This window comes from Balaenoptera physalus (genome assembly GCF_965194825.1).
Source record: "Balaenoptera physalus genome assembly, chromosome: 4".
NCBI lineage: Eukaryota > Metazoa > Chordata > Mammalia > Artiodactyla > Balaenopteridae > Balaenoptera > Balaenoptera physalus.
In genome coordinates, this window is record NC_138891.1 from 10,178,006 (window position 1) to 10,205,141 (window position 27,136).

The window sequence follows — 27,136 nt, forward strand, 5'->3', positions numbered from 1 at the left end:
TTTCCCTCCTTTACAAACCTTCTGTGCTGTCTGCATGACTCCATTCCTAAAGTGTGTATCTGAAAGTCACGAAATAGTCTAGGGGTTGCTAGCTCCATATACCAAGACCTAATTTCTCCTGCGAAAGCACTTACTGGCTGGATTGTAGATGGCTTCCTGAGTCAGGTAAGCGGACCCAGAAGGGTAATTTGGGCTGGGGACGATGAACAGGCCAGCGATGGTTGTTGAAGACCCAGGTGGCCGTTTGTGAAGATGGGGACCCTTCCTTCCTAATTGGCTCTACCCCATGGATAGCTTGAAATGGCCTCCCTGTCGGCTTCACCGTTGCTGACGACAAAGTCTGTGGCCCAGCATTGCTCCCGGGAGGTCTCTGCTGGTGCTTGCTCAGATGGGGCTGTGGAAAGCCTTCCTTTGTCCCAGAATACAGTCGCCCTGTGAGATAATTTGAGGTGCTACGTGGATGGACATTTTTGGTGCGAACGTGCCTCATCATTCGCTCCTGTTTACGGCAAATGGTAGTGGTTTCCCTTATGGTCGTGAAGCAGAGTTTCCTGCTTAAGTGCACTTATTTAGATAAAGCAGAGTGAGTCCATTTTAAAAAGTAATGTATTCGGATACGGGAAGAATTGTGAAATACTGAAATATGGGATGCAGTGTCCCAGAATGTGAGTCTAGGCGAGGTATCTCCTGCAGGGAGCGTGGATGTCCTTTGTCCTTTTTGCTAATGTCAACCATTGTTTATGACCTTTAAAATATTTCTGTGGAAGAAGGGTGGGGATTTTCTTATTATCCAAATAGATATTTTTGGAAACCAAAGCATATTCCTGACTAGCCCGTGTAAGCAAAGCTTTTTAAGCTGGGTGAACTCTGATTGCTTGACTAAATGAGTAACACCAAAATAGACCTCCAGACTTCGATTGAAATTCCAGGTATTTGCTTCCGGAAGCTGACACTGCTCACTCACGGCCAGTAGCGTGTGTGGCAGGAGGGCGAGGGTCAGCTGCCGGGTGTAGTGAGTATTGATTTTTAAAGAACTGAGCTATAAATGAAGGCACGGGAAGCAGCGCCTCACTCTCAGGGCCTGCTTGGCTATTTGAGCGACCTACCACTCCAGGCAGGAACCTGCACTTACTGGAACATATTTATTTTTACATATCAATGATGTATTTTTGATGTACTTGATTAAGTATTATGAGTCTGGCCCCAGGAAACACCACTGCAGTTTATAAATAGTCAGTTCAGGGATGAACAAGCTTCCAGGAATTACAGCAGTATTTTTGTCTTGATGTGCCTCTGTGCATTTACTTTTTTTTTTAAGACCAGCTCTCGCCCCAAAATATGCCTGCTTTTTCTTCTAAAACACACCTTTGTATGAATTTCTAGAAATGTCTACTATGTCCTTCTCTCAAACACCTAACCGTACAAATGAATCCCAGCTATTCATCATATGCCAGATTCAAAACCTAAGTCCTGTCGACTAAAAATTGCACAACATGAGAGTTGCTAGTTAGTTTTATTTGGGGCAAAATGAGGACTCTAGCCTGGGAGACAGCGTTTCAGATAGATCTGGAAACTGCTCCAGACAGGTGGGGAGAAGGGCAGTGTTACACATGATGTTAGTGAAGGGGGGACGTGCACTGGAGCACACATGTTGGCAGAGGCTTGCTGCTAGTTACGAGGAACAGGTGTCACTGTTAATGATTTCAGTGCTTTTCTAGATACAAGGAGATGCAAGAATTGGGCTCATAATGTCTTCTCCTGAAACATCTGACTATCTAAGGGCTTGATCTGCCAGTTTTTCTCAGAGCACAGAGGGCCTCCTTCCTGATCTCCACCCTGAACGCCTTCCAGGGTGCGTTGAGGTTGGTGGCTGCAGTGGCTAGTGACCTCATCCTTGTAGAGGCAGATGGCAAGTGCCACCTTTTTTGTTGGCAGTCACCTTAGGACTCAACCTTTGAGGTCCATGTCACTTTTAAGGCACCCTAACTTACTGCTTAGAATTGGGTTTTTTTTTTTTAAATTAAAAGAAATTATTTTTGGCCGCACTACGTGGCACGTGGGATCTTAGTTCTCCGGCCAGGGGTCAAACCCGCGCCCCCTGCAGTGGAAGCACGGAGTCTTAACCACTGGACCACCAGGGAAGTCCCTGGAATCAGGTTTTATTATTAGGTAACAGTGCCACCTAACAGAACTTTGGCCTTTGATATCGTTTCTTCAGGCTCCTGAGAGATCCCGTCAGGCCCAGTGAGGCAGTATGTCACCGTTTGACCTCTCCTCTCCCTACTCTCTTTACAAATCCCAACAGAAATGGAGATTTTCGCCCTTTTCAACAAACCGAAGAGCCATCAGAAGTGCCGGCAATACTATCCTGTCACCATTCCCCTCCGGGTCTCCAGGAACGGCCAGACGGTGAGCAGTTTGGATGCCAACTGGCTGGAGCACATGAGCGACCACTTCCGGAAGGGCGGCGTCCTGGTCAACTCGGTCTTCTCCCTCGGCTTGGTCAACGGTAGGGAAGGCACAGCCCACCCCTCGGGGGGCCCTTCTGAACCCTGCTGCCTACTCTCGTCCTCTCAGCCCGTCTTCAGAGCCTGCCCTATTCAGAAAGCTCTGCGGCGGATCAACATGCTGCGTGTGATTTCTGAGTAACACATCTGGAGGAATCTTCCATAAAGCTCACCACCCATGTTCTCCCAACCCCTGTAGGAGTCAGCCAGGTCTATTCTAACATGACAGAGAAGGGGGAGCAATTCTGTTTCATTGATGGTGGCCTCGATCTAGGTTGCTTTTAAAAACTTTTGAGAAGATTTTCCCCAGGGTTTCTTAATTACCCCCTAGGATCATGCCACTCCAAAAGTGCAAATTGTTTGTAGACACCATTACAGTTTGAAGTAACAATAGCAGCACCTTGGAATTAACTGCAGAGAAGTGAATTGGTTTCTGTAAGCTCCATGGGGATACACGCTGCTCCTGGGTCTCTCGGCACCCAGTGGCCCTGCCAGTAATGGGTTCTCTCTGGGGGGTTGCTGCATGGGTAGCACTATTAGTGTCAGCTTTTCTAAGGCAGAGAGACAGTTTGCCCAAAGTGGGGAGACGTGTCACAGGCAAAGAAAGGGTTTTCAAGTTAACACGAAGGCAAGTTGAGTTGCTAGGGGCGTCGAAACCGGGAGACAATTTGGGGAGTAGGGCCAACCTGCCAGCACGTGTGGATGCTGAGGGCTGCCAGTCAGCAGGACCCCGAAGTCAGTGAAACGTAAAGTAACACCAAATCCAATGATCCCAGCAAAACGTGGCAGGGGGCACTGACAGCCCTGCGTCTTGGTCGTTGAGCAGTTTTCTCTCTAAAAATTAGCAGCGTCAGGAACAGAGTTTGGATGCTATATGACTTGCGACCCTTGACATGCTAGCAAACATCCTTGGAAGAGACATCAGTCTTCATTCTGAATGTACATACATGAAATCATCCAAAACCTTAGAACGTTGTACAGTACAAGTCCCTTGTCCCTATCTTAGTAGCGATACCTAATGTTAATATGTTCATATAGTAGCAGCAGGCATTGTACGGTATCGTGGGCCACGACTGTTTGTGAATGGGTGAAGGACATAAGAAAGGTGACGGGCGGTCTGGTAGAACTCGCTGTGTCGACGGGGCTGTTCTGTATGTGTACCGTCCAGTATGGTAGCCACCAGCCATCGGTGGCCACTGACCACTGGAGATGTGGTAAGTACGACTGAGGAGCTTAATTTTTATTTTATTTAATTTTCATTAATTTAAATATCAATAGCCACGTGCGACTCATAGCTAGTGTGTTGGACAGTGCAGTTCTAGAGTATATTTTCATTAATACAACTAAGGAAGAGTCAGTTCCATTCCCTGGCGGCAAGGTCAGTAAACTCCCCCTGCTCCAGGAGGCCTTCCCTGGGTGCCTGCAGAGTTCCTGGAAGCCAGGGGTCATCCCAGACTATTGAAGATGCACCATCCAGCACCAGGGTGTGTGCTAGGGGCAGATGTTTACAGCCCTCGTCATTAGCATTAGGGGGGTGGCCAGGGAGGAACCCTTCGCCCCCTGCTTCCTGCAGGGACACCCTGTCGCCCATCTTCAGGTGTGGCAACAGCAGCTCCTTTTACCTGCTCTTGGGCCCAGAGGGGCTCTCTGTGACTGTGCATATCTCCCTGGGAAACTGATGTTAGTTGCACTAACATCTTAAAGATAGGTAGGGAGGCTGGACATGGCAGCCACCGAGGCAGCCATGGGTCATGTCCCCACCTTGGGAGAACTGGGGTTTCAAAGGGGAAGCTTTCTCTCTTGCCTGCGCGTGTCAGAGGCGAGCTGAGCCCCAAGGGAGGACACCTTGAACTTGAAAGTTCACGCTGCCGTTCGTTGTCTGTCTAGCCATTCTGCCTTTGGCCACCAAGGCTCCGTTACCACCTCCACTCCTCCCCCAACCCCGTTCTCCAACCTTGAGTCCAAAAACACAGATAATGTATACAGTCTTGCTTCAGATTTGACTAGAGTGTTGGAAATGCTGTTATAGCCTCCCTTGGCTTTAAGCTGCATGAAATCCAGCCTTCCTGCCTTGAAGACAGCACATGAAATTTTCCCTGGCAAGTGCAGCCGAGCAGCCTGTGCTGAGCCTGTGACGAGCCTGTGACGTCTCCGCAGCAGGGCTGCCCACACATCGGGCTCTACCGTAGCTGCGCATCCCTCCTGGTGACGGCTGCAAAATTCTCAGAACAAAGTGCATCTGAACCCACTCAAAATGCAAACGCGATTTCACCCTGACGTTTCTGATAGGAGGGAGCATGTGACCTGGGAGAAGGGCTTACTGGGTTAGCGCGTTTCTGCTCTAGGAAAGCCCAGGCTTTCCGTTGGCCAGGGAGGAAACATGCATATGTTCTTTTCCCAGAATTTAAAAAAAGAAAAAAAAAAAAGCAAGCTAATCATCAGTATAAAAAGAACCTATTTCTAGTAGGATAATTAGTGTCCTTCCAAATAAACCTGGCAGAGCTAGGAGCACATCTTTAAGCTGTTTGACATCTGGAAAAGCATCAGTCTTCTTAACTAGACATTTGTGCTTCTGAATATTTTCCACAGGGTCATAAAATGCATGAGAACTTTGTCGCATAAACAAGGTGATGTTTAGCCCGAAGAATCCAGTTAAGACTCCATCTTCTGTTTCCAAGTCTTTACCTCCCAGGACATGGAAAGGCTTGTACCATCCTCGAGTTGGGCTTCTGCTTGTGGCCTCCTGGGCTTCTTTCCTGAGAATGCCCAGGTGTCCTGGGCTGGGCAGGCTGTGGCCTTGGGGTCTGGTAAACTTCAGGCATAGGTGAAAGGGCAGCAGAGTGATGGTAGCACGCCCCTAGCGGCTCCTGTGTGCTGGTCCTCGGCCAAGCAGCTCACACAGCAACTCATCTGATCCCCAAGGCTGAGTGAGGTGGGTTCTGTCGTTACGTCTGTGGAGACCGAGACACAGAGCACTGAAGTCATTGCCACGGTGCCCAGCTGCTAAGTAGCAAGAAAGTGGTTGGAAGAAAGAAGGGTGTGCGTGGGGAAAAGGGACTCGAGGAGAGAAAAGAGGTGGCCTCCTGGCAAGAGGTTGAGGCCCCCGGCTGGGCCCCTGGGGAGGGGAGAGCTGAAAGTCACCCTTAGGGAAGTAGCAGGACCTGGTGGCAGCCAGCAGCGTGGACGAGCCCAGGGGATGCTCAGACAGCAGGACGGATGGACGCACGGAAACACTGCAGCCAGTGAGACAAAGGCCAGAATCTACGCTTCCCAAGGGTGGGAAAGGCCGGGCAGGGTGACCCTCTGCTGAGCTGGCTGCTGCTGAGCACTCGGGTGGGTGCCAGGAGCCTGGGGTAAGGGCGAGGCGGAGCTGGCTGCCCACCTTCTGAAGCTTGTTTTCCCACCAAGGGCTTCCAGGCCTGCAGGGTCCCTGCTGCCATCACTGGCCACCACCAGCTGTCCTTGCCCTGCTCTCACCTCACTTGTCCCCCTGGCCCCGTCCTTGCTCTGCATCCCTCTTGGTCTACCCTTTGCCCTCCCCTCCTTTCCCCACCTTGCTCTGCCCTTGGCCTTGCCCTTGGCCCTGTCCTAGCCCTCCCCATCCCTCTCCCTGCCCCCTGGCCCTCACCCTCCCCTCGCCCCACCCTCACCCTCTCCTAGCCGGGCAGTCCTTCTGCCTCTGGCAGCATCATCTCTATTCAGCCCATGTTCACAGGTCTTCCATTGTTTCCAAAATGTCCTTTGCAGCAAGTAGTGCAAACCAGAATCCAGTGCAGCAACAGGCACTGCATACGGTGACCACGTCCTTACTGCTCCTTTACCTGGAAGAGTCGTTCTTCATGACCCTGACTGCTTGAAATAAACCTAGCCTCTTAGAATGCCCTGCATTCTGGATTTGTCCGGCCAGGGCCTCCTAATGTTATCTTATTTCTCCAGCCTCTGTTCCCTATAAACCGGAATTTAGTTCTAAGGCCTCGATAAATTAAGCCCTTCGGTCTAGGATACATTCCAGATGCTATTGTGTTTGACGAGCTGGGTCACATCAGGAGACACATTGTACCTAGAAGTCCCTCCTTTCCTACCTCTTTAAAGATTAGTTTTTCCTTAAGACTCTCTCTGATGCCCCAGCTTCACGTCAATCCAAATAACATTTGGTATTTAGACCGCATTTTTGATGCCTGGCATAAACCGGATTACCTTGTATTTGCAGAATACGTAGGTAAAAAACATGTACGTATTTTAAATAAAATACACGTAGGGACACATATTTTAGGCAGACGTGTTGGCAGGCCCCCGGGCAGGGCCTGCTTCCTATGCTTCTTAGTGTCCCAGTGTGGACGTCCACCGTGCACTGTATACAGGAGGCGACCAATAAAGGTTTCCGGACGCTGCTCAGTAATGCGTAGTGCTGGGGGGGAGCTGCTGTTGGGGTGTGCGTCGCCAGGCCCCTGCAGACTGGGGGAGCGAGGGAGGATGAGATTGCAGGAAGTTCACGGCCACTCCCATGTCTGACCGCAGGCTCCAGGCATGTTGGCCTAGTGGTTGCAGGCGTAGCTTCTATTTCAGAGGAGCCGCTGAGTAGCATAAGGGGTAAATTTCACTTACACCATGAAATGCATTTTCTCTTCTCTCCACGGCACATCTTTTAAGTCAATTTTTTCCTGCAGTACAGCCCACGTACAGAAACCAAGACAGAGCCTAAGGGTCCAGCTCAGTGGGTTTTCACAAGGCGAGCACACCTGTGTAACCAGCACCAGAGCAAGAAACAGAGCATCCCGGCTCCATCAGAGTCCCACTCACGGCCGCACAATGCCTCTCCCCCGGGGCGGCCGCAGTCCTGACTGGAGGCGTCACAGGTGGGGCGTGAGCTTTATGTGGGTGGAGTCTGCCCTTGTGTTTGGCTTCTCTTTGTGAGATTCATCCACATTTTTACACGTCACCGCAGGTCATTTTTTCTCACTGCTCTATGCTGTCCCTTGTGTTGATAGATACAGCTTATCCATTTGCACACATATTTTTGTTCTTTCTTTGCCCCATGCAGGAAGGCATGGCCTCTGCACGGATTCGGCCCCAAACAGAAGCCGTAAGGCCATCTCACTGCAACCCCACCGAGATGCACCCAAAACACGAGGGCAGGGAGAGCAGCCTAGTGGTCAGAGCACGCCTGCTCCGTGAGGCTGGGCGCCTAGGCCGCTTATCCCCCGGCTGGAGCACGGCCCCTGGCACATCCTCGTGGTAGCAAAATAAAATATCTGTCACCTGTTGAAAGAGCATAGGCTTTGGAGTCGCACAAACTACATTTCAGATCGAGATAGGCCCTTGTATGCGCTTGAATGTAGACAAATGGTTTCACGCCTACAGCTTCCTTCCATCTTCTCACCACTTAGAGGGAATGATAACCTTGCAGAGCTTGCAGCGGGGGGAGGGGTTCAGTGAGAAGCCATGAATGTGCCTGGCAGAGGGCCTCATAGCCGGCAAGCACCGAATCAGGGCGTTTCCTCCCCATCTGGTCATCTGGTCAGATAAATGACACTGAAGTTGCAGGCTGCCCCTAACTGTAACTTATTCACCGCTTCAAGCAGGGACTGCAGGAAGGCAGGCAGGCCGAGAGCAGAAGTGAGGGCTGCAGAAGCAAGAGAAGCAGCAGGCCTGCTCCACTCTTGATAATGTCAGCAGATTAGCTGTGGGGTGATGGGGGAGCTGCACACACCATTGTCCGATTGATTGAGTGCGGCTGTGCGTCCCTGTAACACGGGCGATTATGGCTATGCAGTTGGTACAGGCCACTCCTGGAACCAAGGTGGTGCCGTGAGTGCCATGCTGGTGGGGAAAAGGGGTTTCAGGGGGCCAAGGACATCTGTTATGCCAGTGACCCCAGTGTGGGCACTTAAACCATCCTAGCTTGTTAAAAGGAGAACAGTAACATTTTCTAGTAGACCACACGCATCGACCCCTTGCTATGGCGTGTGCATTTCACGCTGGACTTGGGAGAGGACCAGCACCTAGGGTGAGCCTGAAGGGTAGCTTGCTAGGTGGAGTCTTCGTGTCCCGGAGGCTGCAGGGGAAGAGCAGTTTTCTCATAGAATTTACCTCTTGGGATAATAGGGCAAATCTCCTTTTCTCACATCCTTCTTGTAAAGCATAAGCTTGGAAAGTTAAGGTGGCCTTTTGCCAAAAGACCGGCATCAAATATTTATACAATGCCAGGGCAAATAGCTTTCTGTGCACAGTAGGGAAGCATCTTTACTTTAATAAAAAAAATGCAGTGATAATGGAATGTTTTCCATAGATGGAGGACGATTTAACCTTTTTGCATGGAGAGCTGCACTCTGAGAGAGACCTATTTATACCAGCTCGGAGTACACTACAGCGAGGTTGAGCCAGGAAGGTGATGAAGAGACGGGTGGTGGATGAGGCCGTCAAAGCAAGGGGCTCTTTAAAAGCCCAGCTGTCTGCTGTCTGTGGTTCATTGACTTTTTTTGCTGTTACAGATGACCAAATTTTGACAGCCATTCTGAACTTGCTGTGTAGTTAAGTGGGTGAATCAGCACTCTGGATTCAGAAGAGCAGAGCAGCGGGCCGAGACGCTGCAGGCAGGACTGAATGAGGAAGGTGGTAAATAAGGACCTGGTTTGTTCCTGCTTCATGCCCCCAAGCCTGGACCACACAGCCCTCCTCCCAGGCTTGTGACTTGGAGCGAAGGAGGGGATGCCAGGCAGGGGGTAGGAAAGAAAGTCTGGACGGGCTGCGCCGTCTCCTTCCCCAGGTGGACCTCAACTCTGTCTATATCGTGCCGAGTACTCTAATACTTAGAGCATGCGGTAGGCGCATTTAAAGGGCTTGGAGGCTTTCCAGTAAGGAGACGTGTAGGTAGAGACTTTGGAAATTGGGTATAACATATTTTTGTAGAAGCCTTGAAGAAATGTGTGCTGTGATCATATGCTACTGAAGGATCAGTGAGTATCTTCTGTGTCCCAAGCATCACCAGGTCAGGACTTGGGAAAGCTTTATTCAAAGGGTTTCCGTAGGGCATCCCTACTGTGGCAGGGGCTCCAGCTGGACCTGTGTTACCCAGAACTTGCTAAGTGAGCTGGACTATTGTCCGTGCTTGTCCTGGAGCCCAAAATATTTAAATGTGGTTCCGCCAAAGAGCAGTTCTGTCCTTCCTTGGTCACCTTAGTAAAATGTCTTTTAGGAGGACATTGAACAAACACTTGGGGGGAACTTTTTAGCAGAGCGGATGAGAGAGGCAAGCTTAGCACTTTTGCTAAGGCTGATTGGTGACAGACTCTCGGTATAGGAAACAAATACAAAAATGGAGCATAGTATTGATTAACCCACAGGGATCTTATTTGAAATGGAGTATTGTCTTGTCCAGTAGGAAGAATATTAGGATGAGGCTGCTGTACTCCAGGAATTCCACTCAGAGCTGTGGTTTGTTGAGTTGGTCAGGCCCCTCTATCATTCTGGAATAATCAGGAATATTCCCCAGGCTAAGCGAAGTACACTGGTCTCAGATTTCTTAAGTTTCCATTGGGCATTGTAACAGTCAGATATTGCCAGGATGATGCTGTGTAACAAACCACTCCAGAGCTCACTGGCTTAAAACAGTAATAATTTATTCTCTCATATTTGTAGGTTGCCTGGAGCAGCTTCTTTGAGGCAGCTGGGCCCACTCTCAGGTCTGTGGATCAGCTGATCTAGGCTAAGCTCCACTGGGGCAGCTCTGTTCCAACAGGCTAGCTGGGGCATGTGCTCTCGAAGTGGTGGCACAGATGTGAGATCAAGTTCAACCACGCCAGTGCTTTGCAAGCCCCTGCTTGTGTCACCCCCGCTAAGATCCCACTGGCCAAGCGAGTCACGTGGATAAGCCCCTGGTTGGCTTATCTCCCCACCATTGTCTTAGTCTTGAATTTCTTCTCATGATTCTGCTGCTTGTCTGGTCCTTGGTGGCCCCTCATTCACTCTGCATTTCTATTCAAGCTGTGTCCTCTACCTTGAACTCTCAAACCCCGCAGATCCATATGCCTGGCTTGCAGTTAGTTCATATCTCTACTCAAAGTGGGGGGACCTACCCTGAGCACTTCTTTCAGAAACAGCCGTGCCATTGCCTCTACCTCCATGCAACACCCCGCCCACCCCCACCCCAGCCCACTTTATATTCTCATAGCATTTATCCCCTGGGACATTATGTTTTCTCCCCCTGCAGGGCAGGGGAAGCTCCATGGGGGCGGGGTCTTCATTTGTCACCAGTGATCACGAGAGTACCTGGCACATAATGGGTGCTCAGAATAGACTGAAAACAGTAGGGTTTCTGAGTCAAAGAGGATGGACTTTTGTGTTTCAGTCTTTTGAGATGTTGTTAAGTTGTTCTCTGGAAAGGTTGTGCAGCTAAAATTCCCTTCAGCCCTGGAAGCTTTTTTTTTAAATTAATTAATTAATTAATTAATGGCTATGTTGGGTCTTCGTTGCTGTGCATGGGCTTTCTCTAGTTGCGGTGAGCGGGGGCTACTCTTCGTTGTGGTGCGCGGGCTTCTCACTGCGGTGGCTTCTCTTGCTGTGGAGCACGGGCTCTAGGCACGCGGGCTTCAGTAGTTGTGGCACGTGGGCTCAGTAGTTGTGGCTCTTGGGCTCTAGAGCACAGGCTCAGAAGTTGTGGCGCACAGGCTTAGTTGCTCCGCGGCATGTGGGATCTTCCCAGACCAGGGCTCAAATCCGTGTCCCCTGCATTGGCAGGCGGATTCTTAACCACTGCGCCACCAGAGAAGTCCTGGAAACTTTTTACATACAATAAAGAGTGTTAAGCGTAGCCATTTATTTATTACTTATTTTTGTTGTTGCAAATAATTTTCTCATTCTGATGGCTTTTTGACTGTGATTGTGAGGTCTGTTGGAAGACAGAAGCTGAAGGTTGCTATATGTTTCCATCTGTCTGTCTTTTTGTGACTTCTGGAAAGTGCTGGCAGTTCCTGAACTCCAGTGTGACTCAGGGGGCTTTCTGTGTTTGTCTCCCTTCCCTTACTGATGAAGAAAAGATCACATTATTGTGTGAATTGTCCTTTATATCACTAAACATATTTTTATGTCTGTTGCCATAACAAAACACCACAGACTGGTTGGCTTGAACAATAGACATTTATTTTCTCATAGATCAGGAGGCTGGACGTCCATGATCAGGGAGTTGGCAAATTCGGTTTCTGGTGAGGCCTCCTTTCCTGACTTGCAGATGGCCACCTTCTCTGTGTCCTCCTATGGGCTTTCCTCTGTGCAAGGTTAGGGGGTTGGGGTGGGTGGTGCTCTGGTGTCTCTTCCTCTTCTTGTAAGGACATCAGTCCTGTTGGACTAGGGCCCACCTTTATGACCTCACTGAACCTTAATTACCCCCGGAAAGGATGTGTTTCCAAATGTACTCACTTTGGAGGTTAGAGCTTCAACATATGAATCAGGGGTGGTGGGTGGGGACAGAGTTCAGTCCAGAACAGTGCGACTGAGCAGTGATTTGTAGGATACTGACCAGGAGGAATTCTCTGTCTACAACCCCCTTTCACAGGCAAGAAACCAAACCCCTCAAAGGGTCAGATCCCTTTCCCGATAGAGCATGGGCCCAAACCACCTGCTTCTGAGTCCATTCCTCTGTTCCACAGTCCCTCATCTAAGTGAATCTAGGGTATTTAGGAGCCATTAACTTAGAAAGTGCCTCCTTGAAAGTCTTCTTCAGGGGCAAGGACCCTGTTGTGTTTTTCTTGACATCCTCACGGCCTGAGACAGTTCTGAATCATGCTATGTTTGATGTAGGTTTGTTGAATTATACGGAACTCAGAACTTTACCATTAACTATAGCAGTGCCCAGGGAAACATTTTCAATGGTAAATCATTTTGAAAAATTCCCCCTTCCCCCAAATTTCACCTCCTGACAAGAGCTGCGTGAAGTGTCCCATGTACTGCACCCACGTCACACAAATGTCGAGGAATCAGCGCATCTGGACTGCGTCTGCAAGCCCAGAGCTGCTGCGTTGCATCTATCCCCACTTCAAAATAATTTCTCTCACCTCAATATAGTTTTCTTCTAAAAACTGTCTCTAAATGATTGCATTTCCCCTGAATAAGTTCTCCCCAGTGCATCCTGACGTTGGAGCGTGAAAAGGAAGGTAAACGCGTGAAATCAAATGGTGATTGCTAACAATGAAATTTGGGCTCATAAAATCAAGGCTATTATTCAAAACTGTGAGGTAAATTAGTCTCATTCATTCTGATGGGGCTAGACTCTATGGTTGTGTATGCCTTCTTTAATTAACATGCTGAAAAGATGTTCTGATTGGGATTATTAATGAATGCAGTGAAAATTTTTGCTGCTCGTAAGGCTTCTGCCACAGACGGTTTACAGCAACCTCCCTCCACCCCGCCCCGCCTTTTCTTTTTCCACAGATTCCTTACGCGGCTTGACAGATGGAGTATTCATCTTTGAAGCTGTTTCCACAGAAGATAGCAAAACCATGCAGGGCTACGATGCTATTGTAGTGGAACAATGGACGGTTCTGGACGTAAGTGTTGGGATTGGCAGTGGTGCTTTTCTCGTTTGGACAGTGATTGTTTTACCCGCTCGCTCCTCTGAGCGTGGCTGCTGCTGGACGTCGCTTTCCTCTGAGCGGCAGTTGGACCTCCATACGCCCTGTGAGGACCCCTTTCGTCCTTTGGTGCCCCTCCTATGCCACCCCCAGTTGGGGGATGGGCCCCACTTTTCCCTTTCTGTAGAAAAAACACATTGTGTGAGCCGGGTAGAAAAGATTCTTCTTTCATTAATTTGAAAGCGCTAAGTGACATAAGTGAGGCAAACGCATAGTTTGCGGCCCCCATAATAATTAGAGCGTCATCGTTACTGGAGCTAGACTCTATGGCCCCTTCTGACGGGGCCATGGAAATTTATATGCCAGAAGAAATTTATATGCACCTGCGCTCTTAACCTTCACAATAAGTCTGAGCACTGTGATTGCTCCCATTTTACAGATGAGGAAACTGAGGCACAGGGAGGTTAGAACCCTGGCCCATTAAGCGTAGAAGGCGGTCTTTGAGAAACATTGACCCGCAAGGCCACCAGATTGCTGTGGGCAGAGGAATTCCTCAAGCTGTGTTCCGCTGGGATTTGGGAAGGGGAGAGCTGATTTCTTTCTGAGGTTTGCTGGTGTGTATTTTAAAGGCATTTCTGCAACTGTTGAAACATGGACTTTATAGACCAGTCTCTTGTCCACCCAACATCTGGGATGTTTGAAGATAGGGGACTGATTTCTGAATGCTCTCAAGTTGGCCCTAGAAGGACACAGGGTTGGCGTCGCTCCGAGGGGCCCTGCCAGACAGGGGGGTCTCTGTGCCAGAGGAGGACAGATGAGGAAGCAGCTCTTGGTGCAGAGTGCAGGGCACTGGGACCCGCCACACCCTTGTGCCCTTTGACACTGCAGCCTGTGGCCAGTCCCCCGCCTGGAGCTGGGGTGGAGCGCCCCACGGGCACCGTTGCTTAGCCTTTGAGCCTGCAGCCGTTCCGAGGAGGCCTGATGTGGGGAGCAGGGGTGCGGGGGGCAGCCTGCATCTGAGTAGGGATGGGAAATAGCTGCTTGCAAATGTGACAGAATAGAGGCCACAGAAAAACTGTAATAATCAGAAACAGGAATTCCAAAATCACAGCATCCAGGGCCAGTTAGATTGGAGGCCAGGGGTCCTGCAGGCATAAGTAGTGAGGAAGGTAAGGAGGTAGGTGATGACCTGCTTTGCCGTCAGGCTCCGCCAGTGACTTCCGCCCACCGTTGGTCCCAATGAGCCTCCGTGCCCCTAACGGGAAACGGGGTGCAGAGGAAGTGAGGCTCTGTCGAAAATGCAGAGTCCAGTGTGGGCAGGTCATGTCCCCCCTGGGGACCTTAAACTTCCACAACTGTAAGATGGGGCGGTCCGTTCACCCAGCCTGCCACGTGTGGTAGATGCAGGATCTCAAGGACCCCGTCCGGACAAGCCCATGCTGGCTGCCCTGCACCCACGAGCTGCAGCACTCGGTTTGCTCTGTGACACAGGGCTGTATCAGCAAGCGATGCGTGGCTGCAACAGGAACACGTTGCGTGATTTTGCACATGCGATCGGCCACAGGGCCATGGGGACGTGTATAAAATCCCTTGCTGTCTGCACATTAGAGTGACTGTGAAAGGCAGGCTTTGTGGTTTCCTCAATAAAGATGGTTTGATGGCAGTGATCCAAAATTGCCTAGGAAAGTGGTTCTCAAAGTGTGGTCCCAGGACCAGTATCAGCAGCACCTGGAAGTTGTTAGACATGCAGATGCTTGGGCCCCACCCTGGACCTACTGAATGGGAAGCCCTGCGGGTGGGCCCAGCCATCTGGGTTTTAACAGGCTCTCTAGGTGGTTCTGAAGCTTCCTCAGTTTTAAGAACTAGTGTCTGAAAGAACGGTACAGATGCCACTTTGCCCAGATGTCTATGGTCGTGTGATATTTGATGAAAAGGGTGATAGGAAAAACACCCCAATGATTCGTCTTTCTTCAGCCTTCGAAATATTGAAATTTTAACATGTGACCTTGATGCGTAACTGGAGGGAACGCCTACTATCTAAAAAGTCTGTGGGAGGGAATTCCTGGGTGGTCCAGTGGCTAAGACTCTGCACTCCCAGTGCAGGGGGCCCGGGTTCCATCCCTGGTTGGGGAACTAGATCCCACATGCATGCCGCAACTAAAAAGATCCCGCGTGCTGCAACTAAGACCCGGCACAGCCAAACAAATAAATATTTAAAAAAATAAAATGTCTGCGGGATGGAGATAATGGTTACAAACTCAAGTAAGGACACGGTTGTCATTTTTTGCCCCTGTCAATTCTTTGTTATTTTTTTTTAAATTGAAGTATAGTTGATTTATAGTGTTGTGTTAGTTTCAGGTGTACATCAAAGTGGTTCAGTTTTATATGTATATATAAAGTATGTAGAATATATAATGTGTATATATATATATATATATATATACACACATATATATATATTCTACATACTTTATATATTCTTTTTCATATTCTTTTCCCTTATAGGCTACTACAGAATACTGCATATAGTTCCCTGTGCTACACATAGGTCCTTGTTGGTTACTTATTTTATATATAGTAGTGTGTATATGTTAATCCCAAACGACTAATTTATCCCTCCCCACCTTTCCCCTTTGATAACCATAAATTTGTTGTCTATGTCTGTGGGTCTATTTCTGTTTTATATTTAAAGTTAATTATATCTTTTTTTAAGATTCTACATGTAAGTGATATCATACGATATTTGTCTTTCTCTGTCTGTCTCACTTACTATGATCATCTCTCGGTCCATCCATGTTGCTGCAGATGGCATTACTTCATTCTTTTTTATGGCTGAGTAATATTCCACTGTATATATACACCACGTCTTCTTTATCCATTCATCTGTCAATGGATATTCATCTTTGTTTCCCAAGGCATCCAGTAAATGCTTCCTGAATCGGGTTGAAAGCCTTTTGGTTCAGCCCAAGGGTAGACCAGTGTTTCTCAAAATTGAGCTTGTGTCTATCTGGAAAGCTTTTTAAAAGACACACGTCCAGGCTCTGCCCCCGAGTTTCCTATTCAGCCCACTGTGAGAATCAATCCCTGCCTTAGAGGAGCCACGTGTATGCAGCTGTTACCAGCACAGCCCAGCAGGGTCCAGTCTGGGGTGGGCTTGCCCCTGGCCCAGCAATTGGAAGAGCTCTGTCCGACCCACAGACAGCTGCTTCTCTGCACGTGCCTCTGGCTCTGCGGGGGTGGGGAGTCCAGCTCCCTCACCTCTATCCTCGAGACCATCCCCTTCCTCTCCTCCCCACCCTTATGGCCTCTGGGGAAGGCCTTTCCTGTTCAAGCCCTGGGCAGGTCCCTCTTGGCTTGTGGTTGATCCTGCTTTTCTGGCAGCCACTCTCCTCCCGGAGCCTCCCAGGGCTCTGACCACAGAGTATCTCTAACCAGCTTTTTCTCTTTTCTCACAGTTGGGACTGACTTGTCCCTTTCCTGCCCCTTTACTCCTCTGCCCGTTAATATCCTCAAGCTCCGTGTGCAGATGTGCCAGTCTAATTCAGCCACATCTTCCTGGCTTTCCTCTCCCCCGCACCCCAGACCACACACACACACAGACACACACACTTTCGCAAGACAACCTACCTGGCTCTTTGCAGCTCTGCAGACAGGGCGGTATGTTGGAAAGAGAATGTGGATTCTCGAGTCTGGCCCAGGTAGGCATCCTGCTCTCTTATTTCTTGCTGAGTGTATGAAAAGGAAACCACCCCCTCTTTGCTTTTCCATTTTTCAGTTGTATAAATGGAGACACGGGTAACAACCTCTCGAAGTCGATGAGAATGAAAAGAGATAACGTATTTAAAAGTTGTGAATGTCGTACTTGGCATAGAGTAAGTAAATACTGTTTTCTTGTATCGGTCACCCGGGATCATCAATTAGAAAGATCGTCTGCCTATTGCATTGATCTTGTTCTAAAAGCAAAGAGGAGGCTGGGCTAGGGAACATGTGGAGTCAAATGCAAATAATTGCATTTTTCTCAGTTGGAAACCTATGGCCTAAAATTAAAGGCAGTTGTGAATGGGATGAAAGTCCATCCATAGGGCATTTATAACATGTATTTGGCTTATGCTCTATGAGTTTACAGTCTAGAGTGTGAGCAGAAAGGGTGATTCTTTGAAAGGAAAGGGGGAAGCTACATAGACGAATAGGTGAAGAGGAAGAGAGAGGCAGAGAAAGGGACCGTCGTCTTCTCTCTGCCTGCACATCCTTCAGCCTGACCGCCCAATGGACGTGGAGGACCACCAGGAGCCTGTGAGCCGTAGAGCCTCTCCGTCCTCATCCCGCTCCCTGGGGTGTCTTCTAGCTCACAGTGCTTCTTGTGAAATTTGCCACCAGAACTGAACATAAGACAGTAGGGAAAGTGCTTTGAGTTGATGTGGTTGTCTTGGGAGCTGGTGGGTTAACTGAAAAAGTCACTGAAAAAGAACCAAAGAAAATCATATTCAGAGGGAAGGATTGGGAGTTTGGGATTAGCAGATGCAAACTTTTTTTTTTTTTAATTTCAAATACATATATAATTTTTCCAAGTCTCCAAAGATTTTTTTTGTTAGTTTCTCCTCTATAACAAAGTGAATCAGCTATACGTATATATATATATATATCCCCATATCTCCTTCCTCTTGCATCTCCCTCCCACCCTCCCTATCTCGCCCCTCTAGGTGGTCACAAAGCACCGAGCTGATCTCCCTGTGCTATGTGGCTGCTTCCCACTAGCTATCTGTTTTACATTTGGTAGTGTATATTTGTCCATGCCACTCTCTCACTTCGTCCCAGCTTACCCTTCCCCCTCCCCGTGTCCTCAAGTCCATTCTCTACGTCTGCATCTTTATTCCTGTCCTGCCCCTAGGTTCTTCAGAACCTTTTTTTTTTTAGATTCCATACATACGTGTTAGCATACGGTATTTGTTTTTCCCTTTCTGACTTACTTCACTCTGTATGACAGACTCTAGGTCCATCCACCTCACTACAAATAACTCAATTTCATTTCTTTTTATGGCTGCATAATATTCCATTGTATATATGTGCCACATCTTCTTTATCCATTCATCTGTCAATGGACACTTAGGTTGCTTCCATGTCCTGGCTATTGTAAATAGAGCTGCAATGAACATTGTGGTACATGACACTTTTTGAATTATGGTTTTCTCAGGGTATATGCCCAGTAGTGGGATTGCTGGGTCATATGGTAGTTCTATTTTTAGCTTTTTAAGGAACCTCCATACTGTTCTCCATAGTGGCTGCATCAATTTACATTCCCACCAACAGTGCAAGAGGGTTCCCTTTTCTCCACACCCTCTCCAGCATTTATTGTTTGTAGATTTTTTGATGATGGCCATTCTGACCAGTGTGAGGTGACACCTCATTGTAGTTTTCATTTTCATTTCTCTAATGATTAGTGATGTTGAGCATCCTTTCATGTGTTTGTTGGCAATCTGTGTATCTTCTTTGGAGAAACGTCTATTTAGGTCTTCTGCCCATTTTTGGATTGGGTTGTTTGTTTTTTTGATATTGAATTGCATGAGCTGCTTGTAAATTTTGGAGATTAATCCTCTGTCAGTTGCTTCATTTGCAAATATTTTCTCCCATTTCAAGGGCTGTCTTTTCGTCTTGTTTCTGCCTTCCTTTGCTGTGCAAAAGCTTTTAAGTTTCGTTAGGTCCCATTTGTTTATTTTTGTTTTTATTTCCATTTCTCTGGGAGCTGGGTCAAAAAGAATCTTGCTGTGATTTATGTCATAGAGTGTTCTGCCTATGTTTTCCTCTAAGAGTTTTATAGTGTCTGGCCTTACATTTAAGTCTTTAATCCATTTTGAGTTTATTTTTGTGTATGGTGTTAGGGAATGTTCTAATTTCATTCTTTTCCATGTAGCTGTCCAGTTTTCCCAGCACCACTTATTGAAGAGACTGTCTTTTCTCCACTGTATATTCTTGCCTCCTTTATAAAAAATAAGGTGACCATATGTGCATGGGTTTATCTCTGGGCTTTCTGTCCTGTTCCATTGATCTGTACTTCTGTTTTTGTGCCAGTACCATACTGTCTTGGTTACTGTAGCTTTGTAGTATAGTCTGAAGTCTGGGAGCCTGATTCCTCCAGCTCCGTTTTTCTTTCTCAAGATTGCTTTGGCTATTCGGGGTCTTTTGTGTTTCCACACAACTTGTGAAATTTTTTTGAGTATATGCCCAGTAGTGGGATTGCTGGGTCATATGTTTTTTTTCTTTTTCTAGTTCTGTGAAAAATGCCATTGGTAGTTTGATAGGGATTGCATTGAATCTGTAGATTGCTTTGGGTAGTATAGTCATTTTCACGATGTTGATTCTTCCAATCCAAGAACATGGTACCTCTCTCCATCTGTTTGTGTCATCTTTAATTTCTTTCATCAGTGTCTTACAGTTTTCTGCATACAGGTCTTTTGTCTCCTTCAGTAGCTTTATTCCTAGGTATCTTATTCTTTTTGTTTCAGTGGTAAATGGGAGTGTTTCCTTAATTTCTCTTTCAGATTTTTCATCATTAGTGTATAGGAATGCAAGAGATTTCTGTGCATTCATTTTGTATCCTGCTACTTTACCAAATTCATTGATTAGCTCTAGTAGTTTTCTGGTAGCATCTTTAGGATTCTCTATGTATAATATCATGTCATCTGCAAACAGTGACAGTTTTACTTCTTCTTTTCTGATTTTGATTCCTTTTATTTCTTTTTCTTCTCTGATTGTTGTGGCTAAAACTTCCAAAACTATGTTGAATAATAGTGGTGAGAGTGCACAACCTTGTCTTGTTCCTGATCTCAGAGGAAATGGTTTCAGTTTTTCACCATTGAGAACGATGTTGGCTGTGGGTTTGTCATATATGGCCTTTATTATGTTGAGGTAAGTTCCCTCTATGCCTACTTTCTGCAGAGTTTTTATCATAAATGGGTGTTGAGTTTTGTCAAAAGCTTTTTCTGCATTTATTGAGATGATCATATAGTTTTTCTCCTTCAGTTTGTTAATATGGTTTATCACATTGATTCATCTGCATATATTGAAGAATCCTTGCATTCCTGGGATAAACCCCACTTGATCACGGTGTATGATCCTTTTAATGTGCTGTTGGATTCTGTTTGCTAGTATTTTTGCATCTATGTTCATCAGCGATATTGGCCTGTAGTTTTCTTTTTTTCTGACATCTTTGTCTGGTTTTGGTGGCCTCCTAGAATGATTTTGGGAGTGTTCTTCCCTCTGCTATATTTTGGAAGAGTTTGAGAAGGAAAGGTGTTAGCTCTTTTCTAAATGTCTTATAGAATTCACCTGTGAAGCCATCTGGTCGTGGGCTTTTGTTTGTTGGAAGATTTTTAATCACAGTTTCAATTTTAGTGCTTGTGATTGGTCTGTTTATATTTTCTATTTCTTCAAGGTTCAGTCTTGGAAGGTTGTGCTTTTCTAAGAATTTGTCCATTTCTTCCAGGTTGTCTATTTTATTGGCATATAATTGTTTGTAGTAATCTCTCATGATACTTTGTATTTCTGCAGTGTCAGTTGTTACTTCTCCTTTTTCATTTCTAATTCTATTGATTTGAGTCTCCTCTTTCTTTTTCTTGATGTGTCTGGCTAATGGATTATCAATTTTGTTTATCTTCTCAAAGAACCAGGTTTTAGTTTTATTAATCTTGGCTTTTGTTTCCTTCATTTCTTTTTCATTGATTTCTGATCTAAACTTTATGATTTCTTTCCTTCTGCTAACTTTGGGGTTTTTTTTTTGTTCTCCTCTCTCTAATTGCTTTAGGTGTAAGGTTAGGTTGTTTATTTGACATATTTCTTGTTTCTTGAGGTAGGATTGTATTGCTATAAACTTCCCTCTTAGAACTGCTTTTGCTGCATCCCATAGGTTTTGGGTCATCATGTTTTCATTGTCATTTGTTTCTAGGCATTTTTTGATTTCTTTAGTGATCTCTTGGTTATTAAGTAGTGTATTGTTTATCCTCCATGTTTTTGTATTTTTTACAGATTTTTTCCTGTAATTGATATCTAGTCTCATAGCGTTGTGGTCAGAAAAGATACTTGATATGATTTCAGTTTTCTTAAATTTACCAAGGCTTGATTTGTGACCCAAGATATGATCTATCCTGGAGAATGTTCCATGAGCACTGGAGAAGAAAGTGTATTCTGTTGTTTTTGGATGGAATGTCCTATAAATATCAATTAAGTCCATCTTGTTTAAAGTATCATTTAAAGCTTGTGTTTCTTTATTTATTTTCATTTTGGATGATCTGTTCTTTGGTGAAAGTGGGATGTTAAAGTCCCCTACTATGATTGTGTTACTGTCGATTTTCCCTTTTATGGCTGTTAGCATTTGCCTTATGTATTGAGGTGCTCCTATGTTGCGTGCATAAATATTTACAATTGTTATATCTTCTTCTTGGATTGATCCCTTGATCATTATGTAGTGTCCTTCTTTGTCTCTTGTAATAGTCTTTATTTTAAAGTCTATTTTGTCTAATATGAGAATTGCTCCTCCAGCTTTCTTTTGGTTTCCATTTGCATGGAATATCTTTTTCCATCCCCTCACTTTCAGTCTGTATGTGTCCCTAGGTCTGAAGTGGGTCTCTTGTAGACAGCAAATATATGGGTCTTGTTTTTGTATCCATTCAGCCAGTCTATGTCTTTTGATTGGAGCATTTAATCCATTTACATTTAAGGTAGTTATGGATATGTATGTTCCTATTCCCATTTTCTTAATTGTTTTGGGTTTGTTATTGTAGGTCTTTTCCTTCTCTTGTGTTTCCTGCCTAGAGAAGTTCCTTTAACATTTGTTGTAAAGCTGGTTTGGTGGTGCTGAATTCTCTTAACTTTTGCTTGTCTGTAAAGGTTTTAATTTGTCCGTAGAATCTGAATGAGATCTTTGCTGGGTAGAGTAATCTTGGTTGTAGGTTTTTCCCTTTCATCACTTTAAATATGTCCTGCCACTCCCTTCTGGCTTGCAGATTTTCTGCTGAAAGATCAGCTGTTAACCTTATGGGGATTCCCTTGTATGTTATTTGTTGTTTTTCCCTTGCTGCTTTTAATATTTTTTCTTTGTATTTAATTTTTGATAGTTTGATCAATATGTGTCTTGGCGTGTTTCTCACTGGATTTATGCTGTATGGGATTCTCTGCACCTCCTGGACTTGACTGACTATTTCCTTTCCCATATTAGGGAAGTTTTCAACTATAATCTCTTCAAATATTTTCTCAGTCCCTTTCTTTTCCTCTTCCTCTTCTGGGACCCCTATAATTCGAATGTTGCTGTGTTTAATGTTGTCCCAGAGGTCTCTGAGACTGTCCTCAATTCTTTTCATTCTTTTTTCTTTATTCTGCTCTGTGATAGTTATTTCCACTATTTTATCTTCCAGGTCACTTATCTGTTCTTCTGCCTCAGTTATTCTGCTATTGATTCCTTCTAGAGAATTTTTAATTTCGTTTATGGTGTTGTTCATCATTGTTTGTTTGCTCTTTAGTTCTTCTCTGTCCTTGTTACACATTTCTTGTATTTTCTCCATTCTGTTTCCAAGATTTTGGATCATGTTTACTATCATTACTCTGAATTCTTTTTCAGGTAGACTGCCTATTTCCTCTTCATTTGTTTGGCCTGGTGGGTTTTTACCCTGTTCCTTCGTCTGCTGTGTGTTCCTCTGTCTTCTCATTTTGCTTAACTTACTGTGTTTGGCGTCTCCTTTTCGCAGGCTGCAGGTTTGTAGTTTCCGTTGTTTTTGGTGCCTGCCCAGTGGCTAAGGTTGGTTCAGTGGGTTTTGTAGGCTTCCTGGTGGAGGGAACTGGTGCCTGTGTTCTGGTGGATGAGGCTGGGTCTTGTCTTTCTGGTGGGCAGGACTGCGTCTGGTGGTGTGTTTTGGGGTGTCTGTGACCTTATTATGATTTTAGGCAGCCTCTCTGCTAATAGGTGGGGTTGTGTTCCTGTCTTGCTGGTTGTTTGGCATAGGGTGTCCAGCACTGTAGCTTGCTGGTCGTTGAGTGGAGCTGGGTCATAGCATTGAGATGGAGATCTCTGGGAGAGCTTTCACCATTTGATATTATGTGGAGCTGGGAGGTCTCTGGTGGACCAATGTCCTGAGCTCGGCTCTCCCACCTCAGAGGCACAGGCCTGACACCCAGCCAGAGCACCAAGACCCTGTCAGCCACATGGCTCAGAAGAAAAGGGAGAAAAAAAGAAAGAAAGAAAGAAAGAAAGAAAATAAATAAAATAAAGTTATTAAAATAAAAAATAAAGAAATTATTAAAAATAAAAAATTAAAAAGTGATAAAAAAAGAAAGAAGAGAGCAACCAAACCAAAAAACAAATCCACCAATGATAACAAGCACTAAAAACTATACTAAAAAAAAAAAAAAAAAAAAAAAGGACAGACAGAACCCTAAGACAAATGGTAAAAGCAAAGCTATACAGACAAAATCACACAAAGAAGCATACACATACACACTCACAAAAAGAGAAAAAGGAAAAAAATGTATATATCTTTTGGGAAGTCTGAGGTCTTCTGCCAGCGTTCAGTAGGTGTTCTGCAGGAGTTGTTCCACATGTAGATGTATTTCTGATGTATTTGTGGGGAGGAAGGTGATCTCCATGTCTCACTCCTCCACCATCTTGAAAGTCTCCCTCACCACAAGTTCAGATGCAAACTATTATATATAGGATGGATAAACAACAAGGTCCTACTGTATAGCACAGGGAACTATATTCAATATCCTGTGATAAACCATAATGGAAAACAATATACATATGTATAACTGAGTCACTTTGCTATACAGCAGAAATTAACACAACATTGTACATCAACTATACTTCAATTAAATTTTTTTAAAAGAGAAAAAAGCATATTCACATCTTACACATTTTAATATATAATATGTAAGTGCATATCCGTGTGCCAATCTTTTTGAGTTTGGAGTCTGCTGATTAGAATCCCACTTCATTCTTCTTTTATAAACCAAAGTGTGCAGTCACTGATGGCCAGCGTTAGTGTCTTTAAAGTGTAGCAAAGGGATTTGACTGCAGAATCCTTCTGTTTTCATGATTTTTTTTCTGGTCTTTTCCAGCCCGCTCCGCCCCGCCAGACAGTGGCCACAGTTGTTATTTTTAAGCAACTGTCCTTTGTCAGGTCTCTTCAAAGCATTCTATCTAGTTTTCCTAGAAACAACTTCTTTGCACTTCCTATCCATTTTAAATAATTTAAATTAAGACACGTAGCTGTGATCATGGGTCTAACTGACCTGAACAGGTGTGGGAGCATGGAAGACTTACCCTGGAAGTGCTCACCTGCACAGCATCCTGGGATCCAAAGGGCATCGTGAAGGGCAGCCCACTACCTGCAAGGACCTGGTCTCGCTACAGCTGGACCTGGGCTTCTGCTAGTGCAGCTGGAGATTGAATGGACTTTGGGGACACCTGTTACAGCCTGTGAACACCCACAGTTCTCATCCCGTGAGGCGCTGTTGTCAGGTGTTGTCTTCATCCTCCATCTGTGTGTTCAGTCTGCTGTTGAATCGCCTCCCATTGGTTTCTGCCCATTTTTCCAGCCTGCTGAGACATTTGTGATCATGACAGTATCATCTTGCATCTGGGGGATCGTCCCAGCCCTGGCTTCTCTGAGCATTTCCTATGTAGGGTTACTCCTGTCTGATTCAGTGTCCAACAGGTGGATGGAGGACACGGTCCTTTGGCATGCTGTGGGAATCTCTCCCCCAGGCCCTAATGTGGCCCCAGCCCCATCTGCAGAGGTTTCAGATGGCCCTGTCATTCCACCCAGCGGTCACCATCTTGTCCCTGAAGGACTCATGAGAGGCTTGATAAGATGCATCTGTGTAATTGGAATCCACTCTGGGGTACACTCCACCCCACCTGTCCCGCAACCCTATCCAACAACTCATACGTCCCCCTTTTTCTGCATGGACATTCGCAGCCTTCTGGGCATCAATCTTCTGTTTCCAAGGGCTCCCGACCATCCACGTAACGGTCCACACTGTGGTTTGCCAGGGAGTAACGTCAGTGTCTGCGGTGTCTAGAATTCACCACCTTCTGCTCCTACAAGGGAGTCAATATTTGTTCCTTTTAAACCATCTGGCATTTTTTTTCATTGCCACAATTTCTCCAAGATAATTATTTTGGTTCTGAGATCATAGCCTTTAGTGCCAAAGATAGCAGGTCTCTGCCTTGTTCCTGTGGTACAGAAGATTTTCCCGTGGATGGTCACTGCCGTGAAAGGACCAGGCCCGCCCTCCCAGGTGGTAACTCCACTCCTTCCGACCCAGAGCAAACCGCAGCTCAGATGAGTCTGCCAGTGGCTGGGACAACAGAACGTCTATTCTCCCAGCTTTCACTTTGATCAAGTTCCTTGCATCTACCTTTGATAGTGACATGCCAGTGTGCTGAGCACCTTTTCCTTAAAATGTAATTCTTCTCGGCTTGATGAATTTTAAATTCGTCATTTAAAAAATTGAGGTTTGCTTGGGAGGGCAGGTTGCCAACCTCTATGAAAAATTTTCAGTGCCCACCCCTACCCACCCCTACGCAAGTCCACACCTCACGTCCATCTCTTTTGGAGAAACAGAGACATTTGTTCACAAGAATGCTGATACCAGGACATGGTTTCAGCATTATTAGTAACAGGAAAAAGGAAACAAGGTGCACGTCCATCAGTAGGGGAAGGGTTAAATAGTGGATGGTGCACCCTTACTATGCATGCAGTCATTCTGTACAGACTGACACGGAAGGAACTCCAGGAAATGTTGTCCAGTGGGGAAACAAGTTGCAGAAGAACCGTGATGGTTAATTTTATGGGACAACGTGGCCAGGCTGTGGTACCCAGTTGTTTGGTCAAACACCAGTCTAGATGTTGCAGTGAAGGTGTTTTTTAGATGCGATTAACATTCAAATCAGTAGACTTTGAGCAAAGCAGATGACTAAACCTCCATAATGCGAGTGGGCCTCATCCAGTCAGCTGAGACATCAAGAGAGGGCCAGCCCTGCAGGCTTTGAACTTGTCAGCACCCTAATCACATGAGTCAATTCCTCCAAATCAATCTATCAATCTCTCTCTGTCTCTGTCTCTTTGTCGCTATCTATCTATCTGTCTAAAAGTCTGTCTCTCTGTTCTCTATCCATTCTGTTGGTTCTGTCTCTCAGGAGAACCCTGACCAGTACAGAGATACCCTCACCAGTGTGATGCCATTAATGGGGAAAAACACTTCACAGAATAATATGATGTATATTGTGTGGGAATATGTAAATGCAGAAAAAGGCCAGGATGAGCGGCCACCAAGCTGATGATGGTGGCTACATGTGACTTGGCATGGAAGGGTGGAAGGCAGCTTTATCTGGAATATTTTCATTTTTATGTAGAGAAATATTCCTTTTACTTGGGTAAGTAAAAGTTAGTTTTTAGATGATAGCTAGTTCTGTCTCTCCATAGCCTTTCTTCTCTTAGGTTTTAGGTGTGCTTATTTCCTCCTTGTGGAAAAGAAAGTAAAATAGGAGTTGAGTAATTCCACTTTCTGTTGTCTTCCACATATTTTTTTTTCTTGTACAACTTCTTGTTTTGAACATCATTTGTTATTGAAGTATAGTTAATTTACAATGTTTCAGGTGTACAGCAAAGTGATTCAGTTATATATATTTTCTTTTTCAGAGTCTTTTCCATTATAGGTCATTACAAGATATTGAATGTAGTTCCCTGTGCTGTACGGTAGGCCCTTGATGTTTATCCATTTTATATATAGTAGTGTGTATCTGCTAATCCCAAACTCCTAATTTATCCCTTCCCCACTTTCCCCTTTGGTAACCATAAGTTTGTTTTCTACGTCCGTGGGTCTATTTCTGTTTTGTAAATAAGTTCATTTGAATCGTTTTTTTAGATTCCACATATAAGTGATGTCATATGTGGTGGTCATGGGTATCAATCAGGATGCTTTCCACTGTCAAGGCAGAGTATCCACCTGGCAGTGGCTTGAACAGTAGGGATTTGTCATCGCATCTCACCAGGCAGCAAGTCTGGAGGAAGGTGG

At 45.8% G+C, this 27,136-nt stretch overlaps 1 protein-coding gene across 2 annotated transcripts in view; it reads left to right on the plus strand.

Annotated features, from left to right (window-relative positions):
- Window positions 1-27,136, plus strand: part of RFTN1 (raftlin, lipid raft linker 1) — a 200,027-nt gene that overhangs the window by 142,245 nt on the left and 30,646 nt on the right. For both annotated transcript variants that reach the window (XM_082459292.1, XM_082459291.1), the window contains exons 6-7: window positions 2,306-2,509; window positions 12,933-13,048. In XM_082459292.1, coding sequence (XP_082315418.1) covers window positions 2,306-2,509; window positions 12,933-13,048 — 320 coding nt within the window. The remainder of the gene's footprint in view (window positions 1-2,305; window positions 2,510-12,932; window positions 13,049-27,136) is intronic.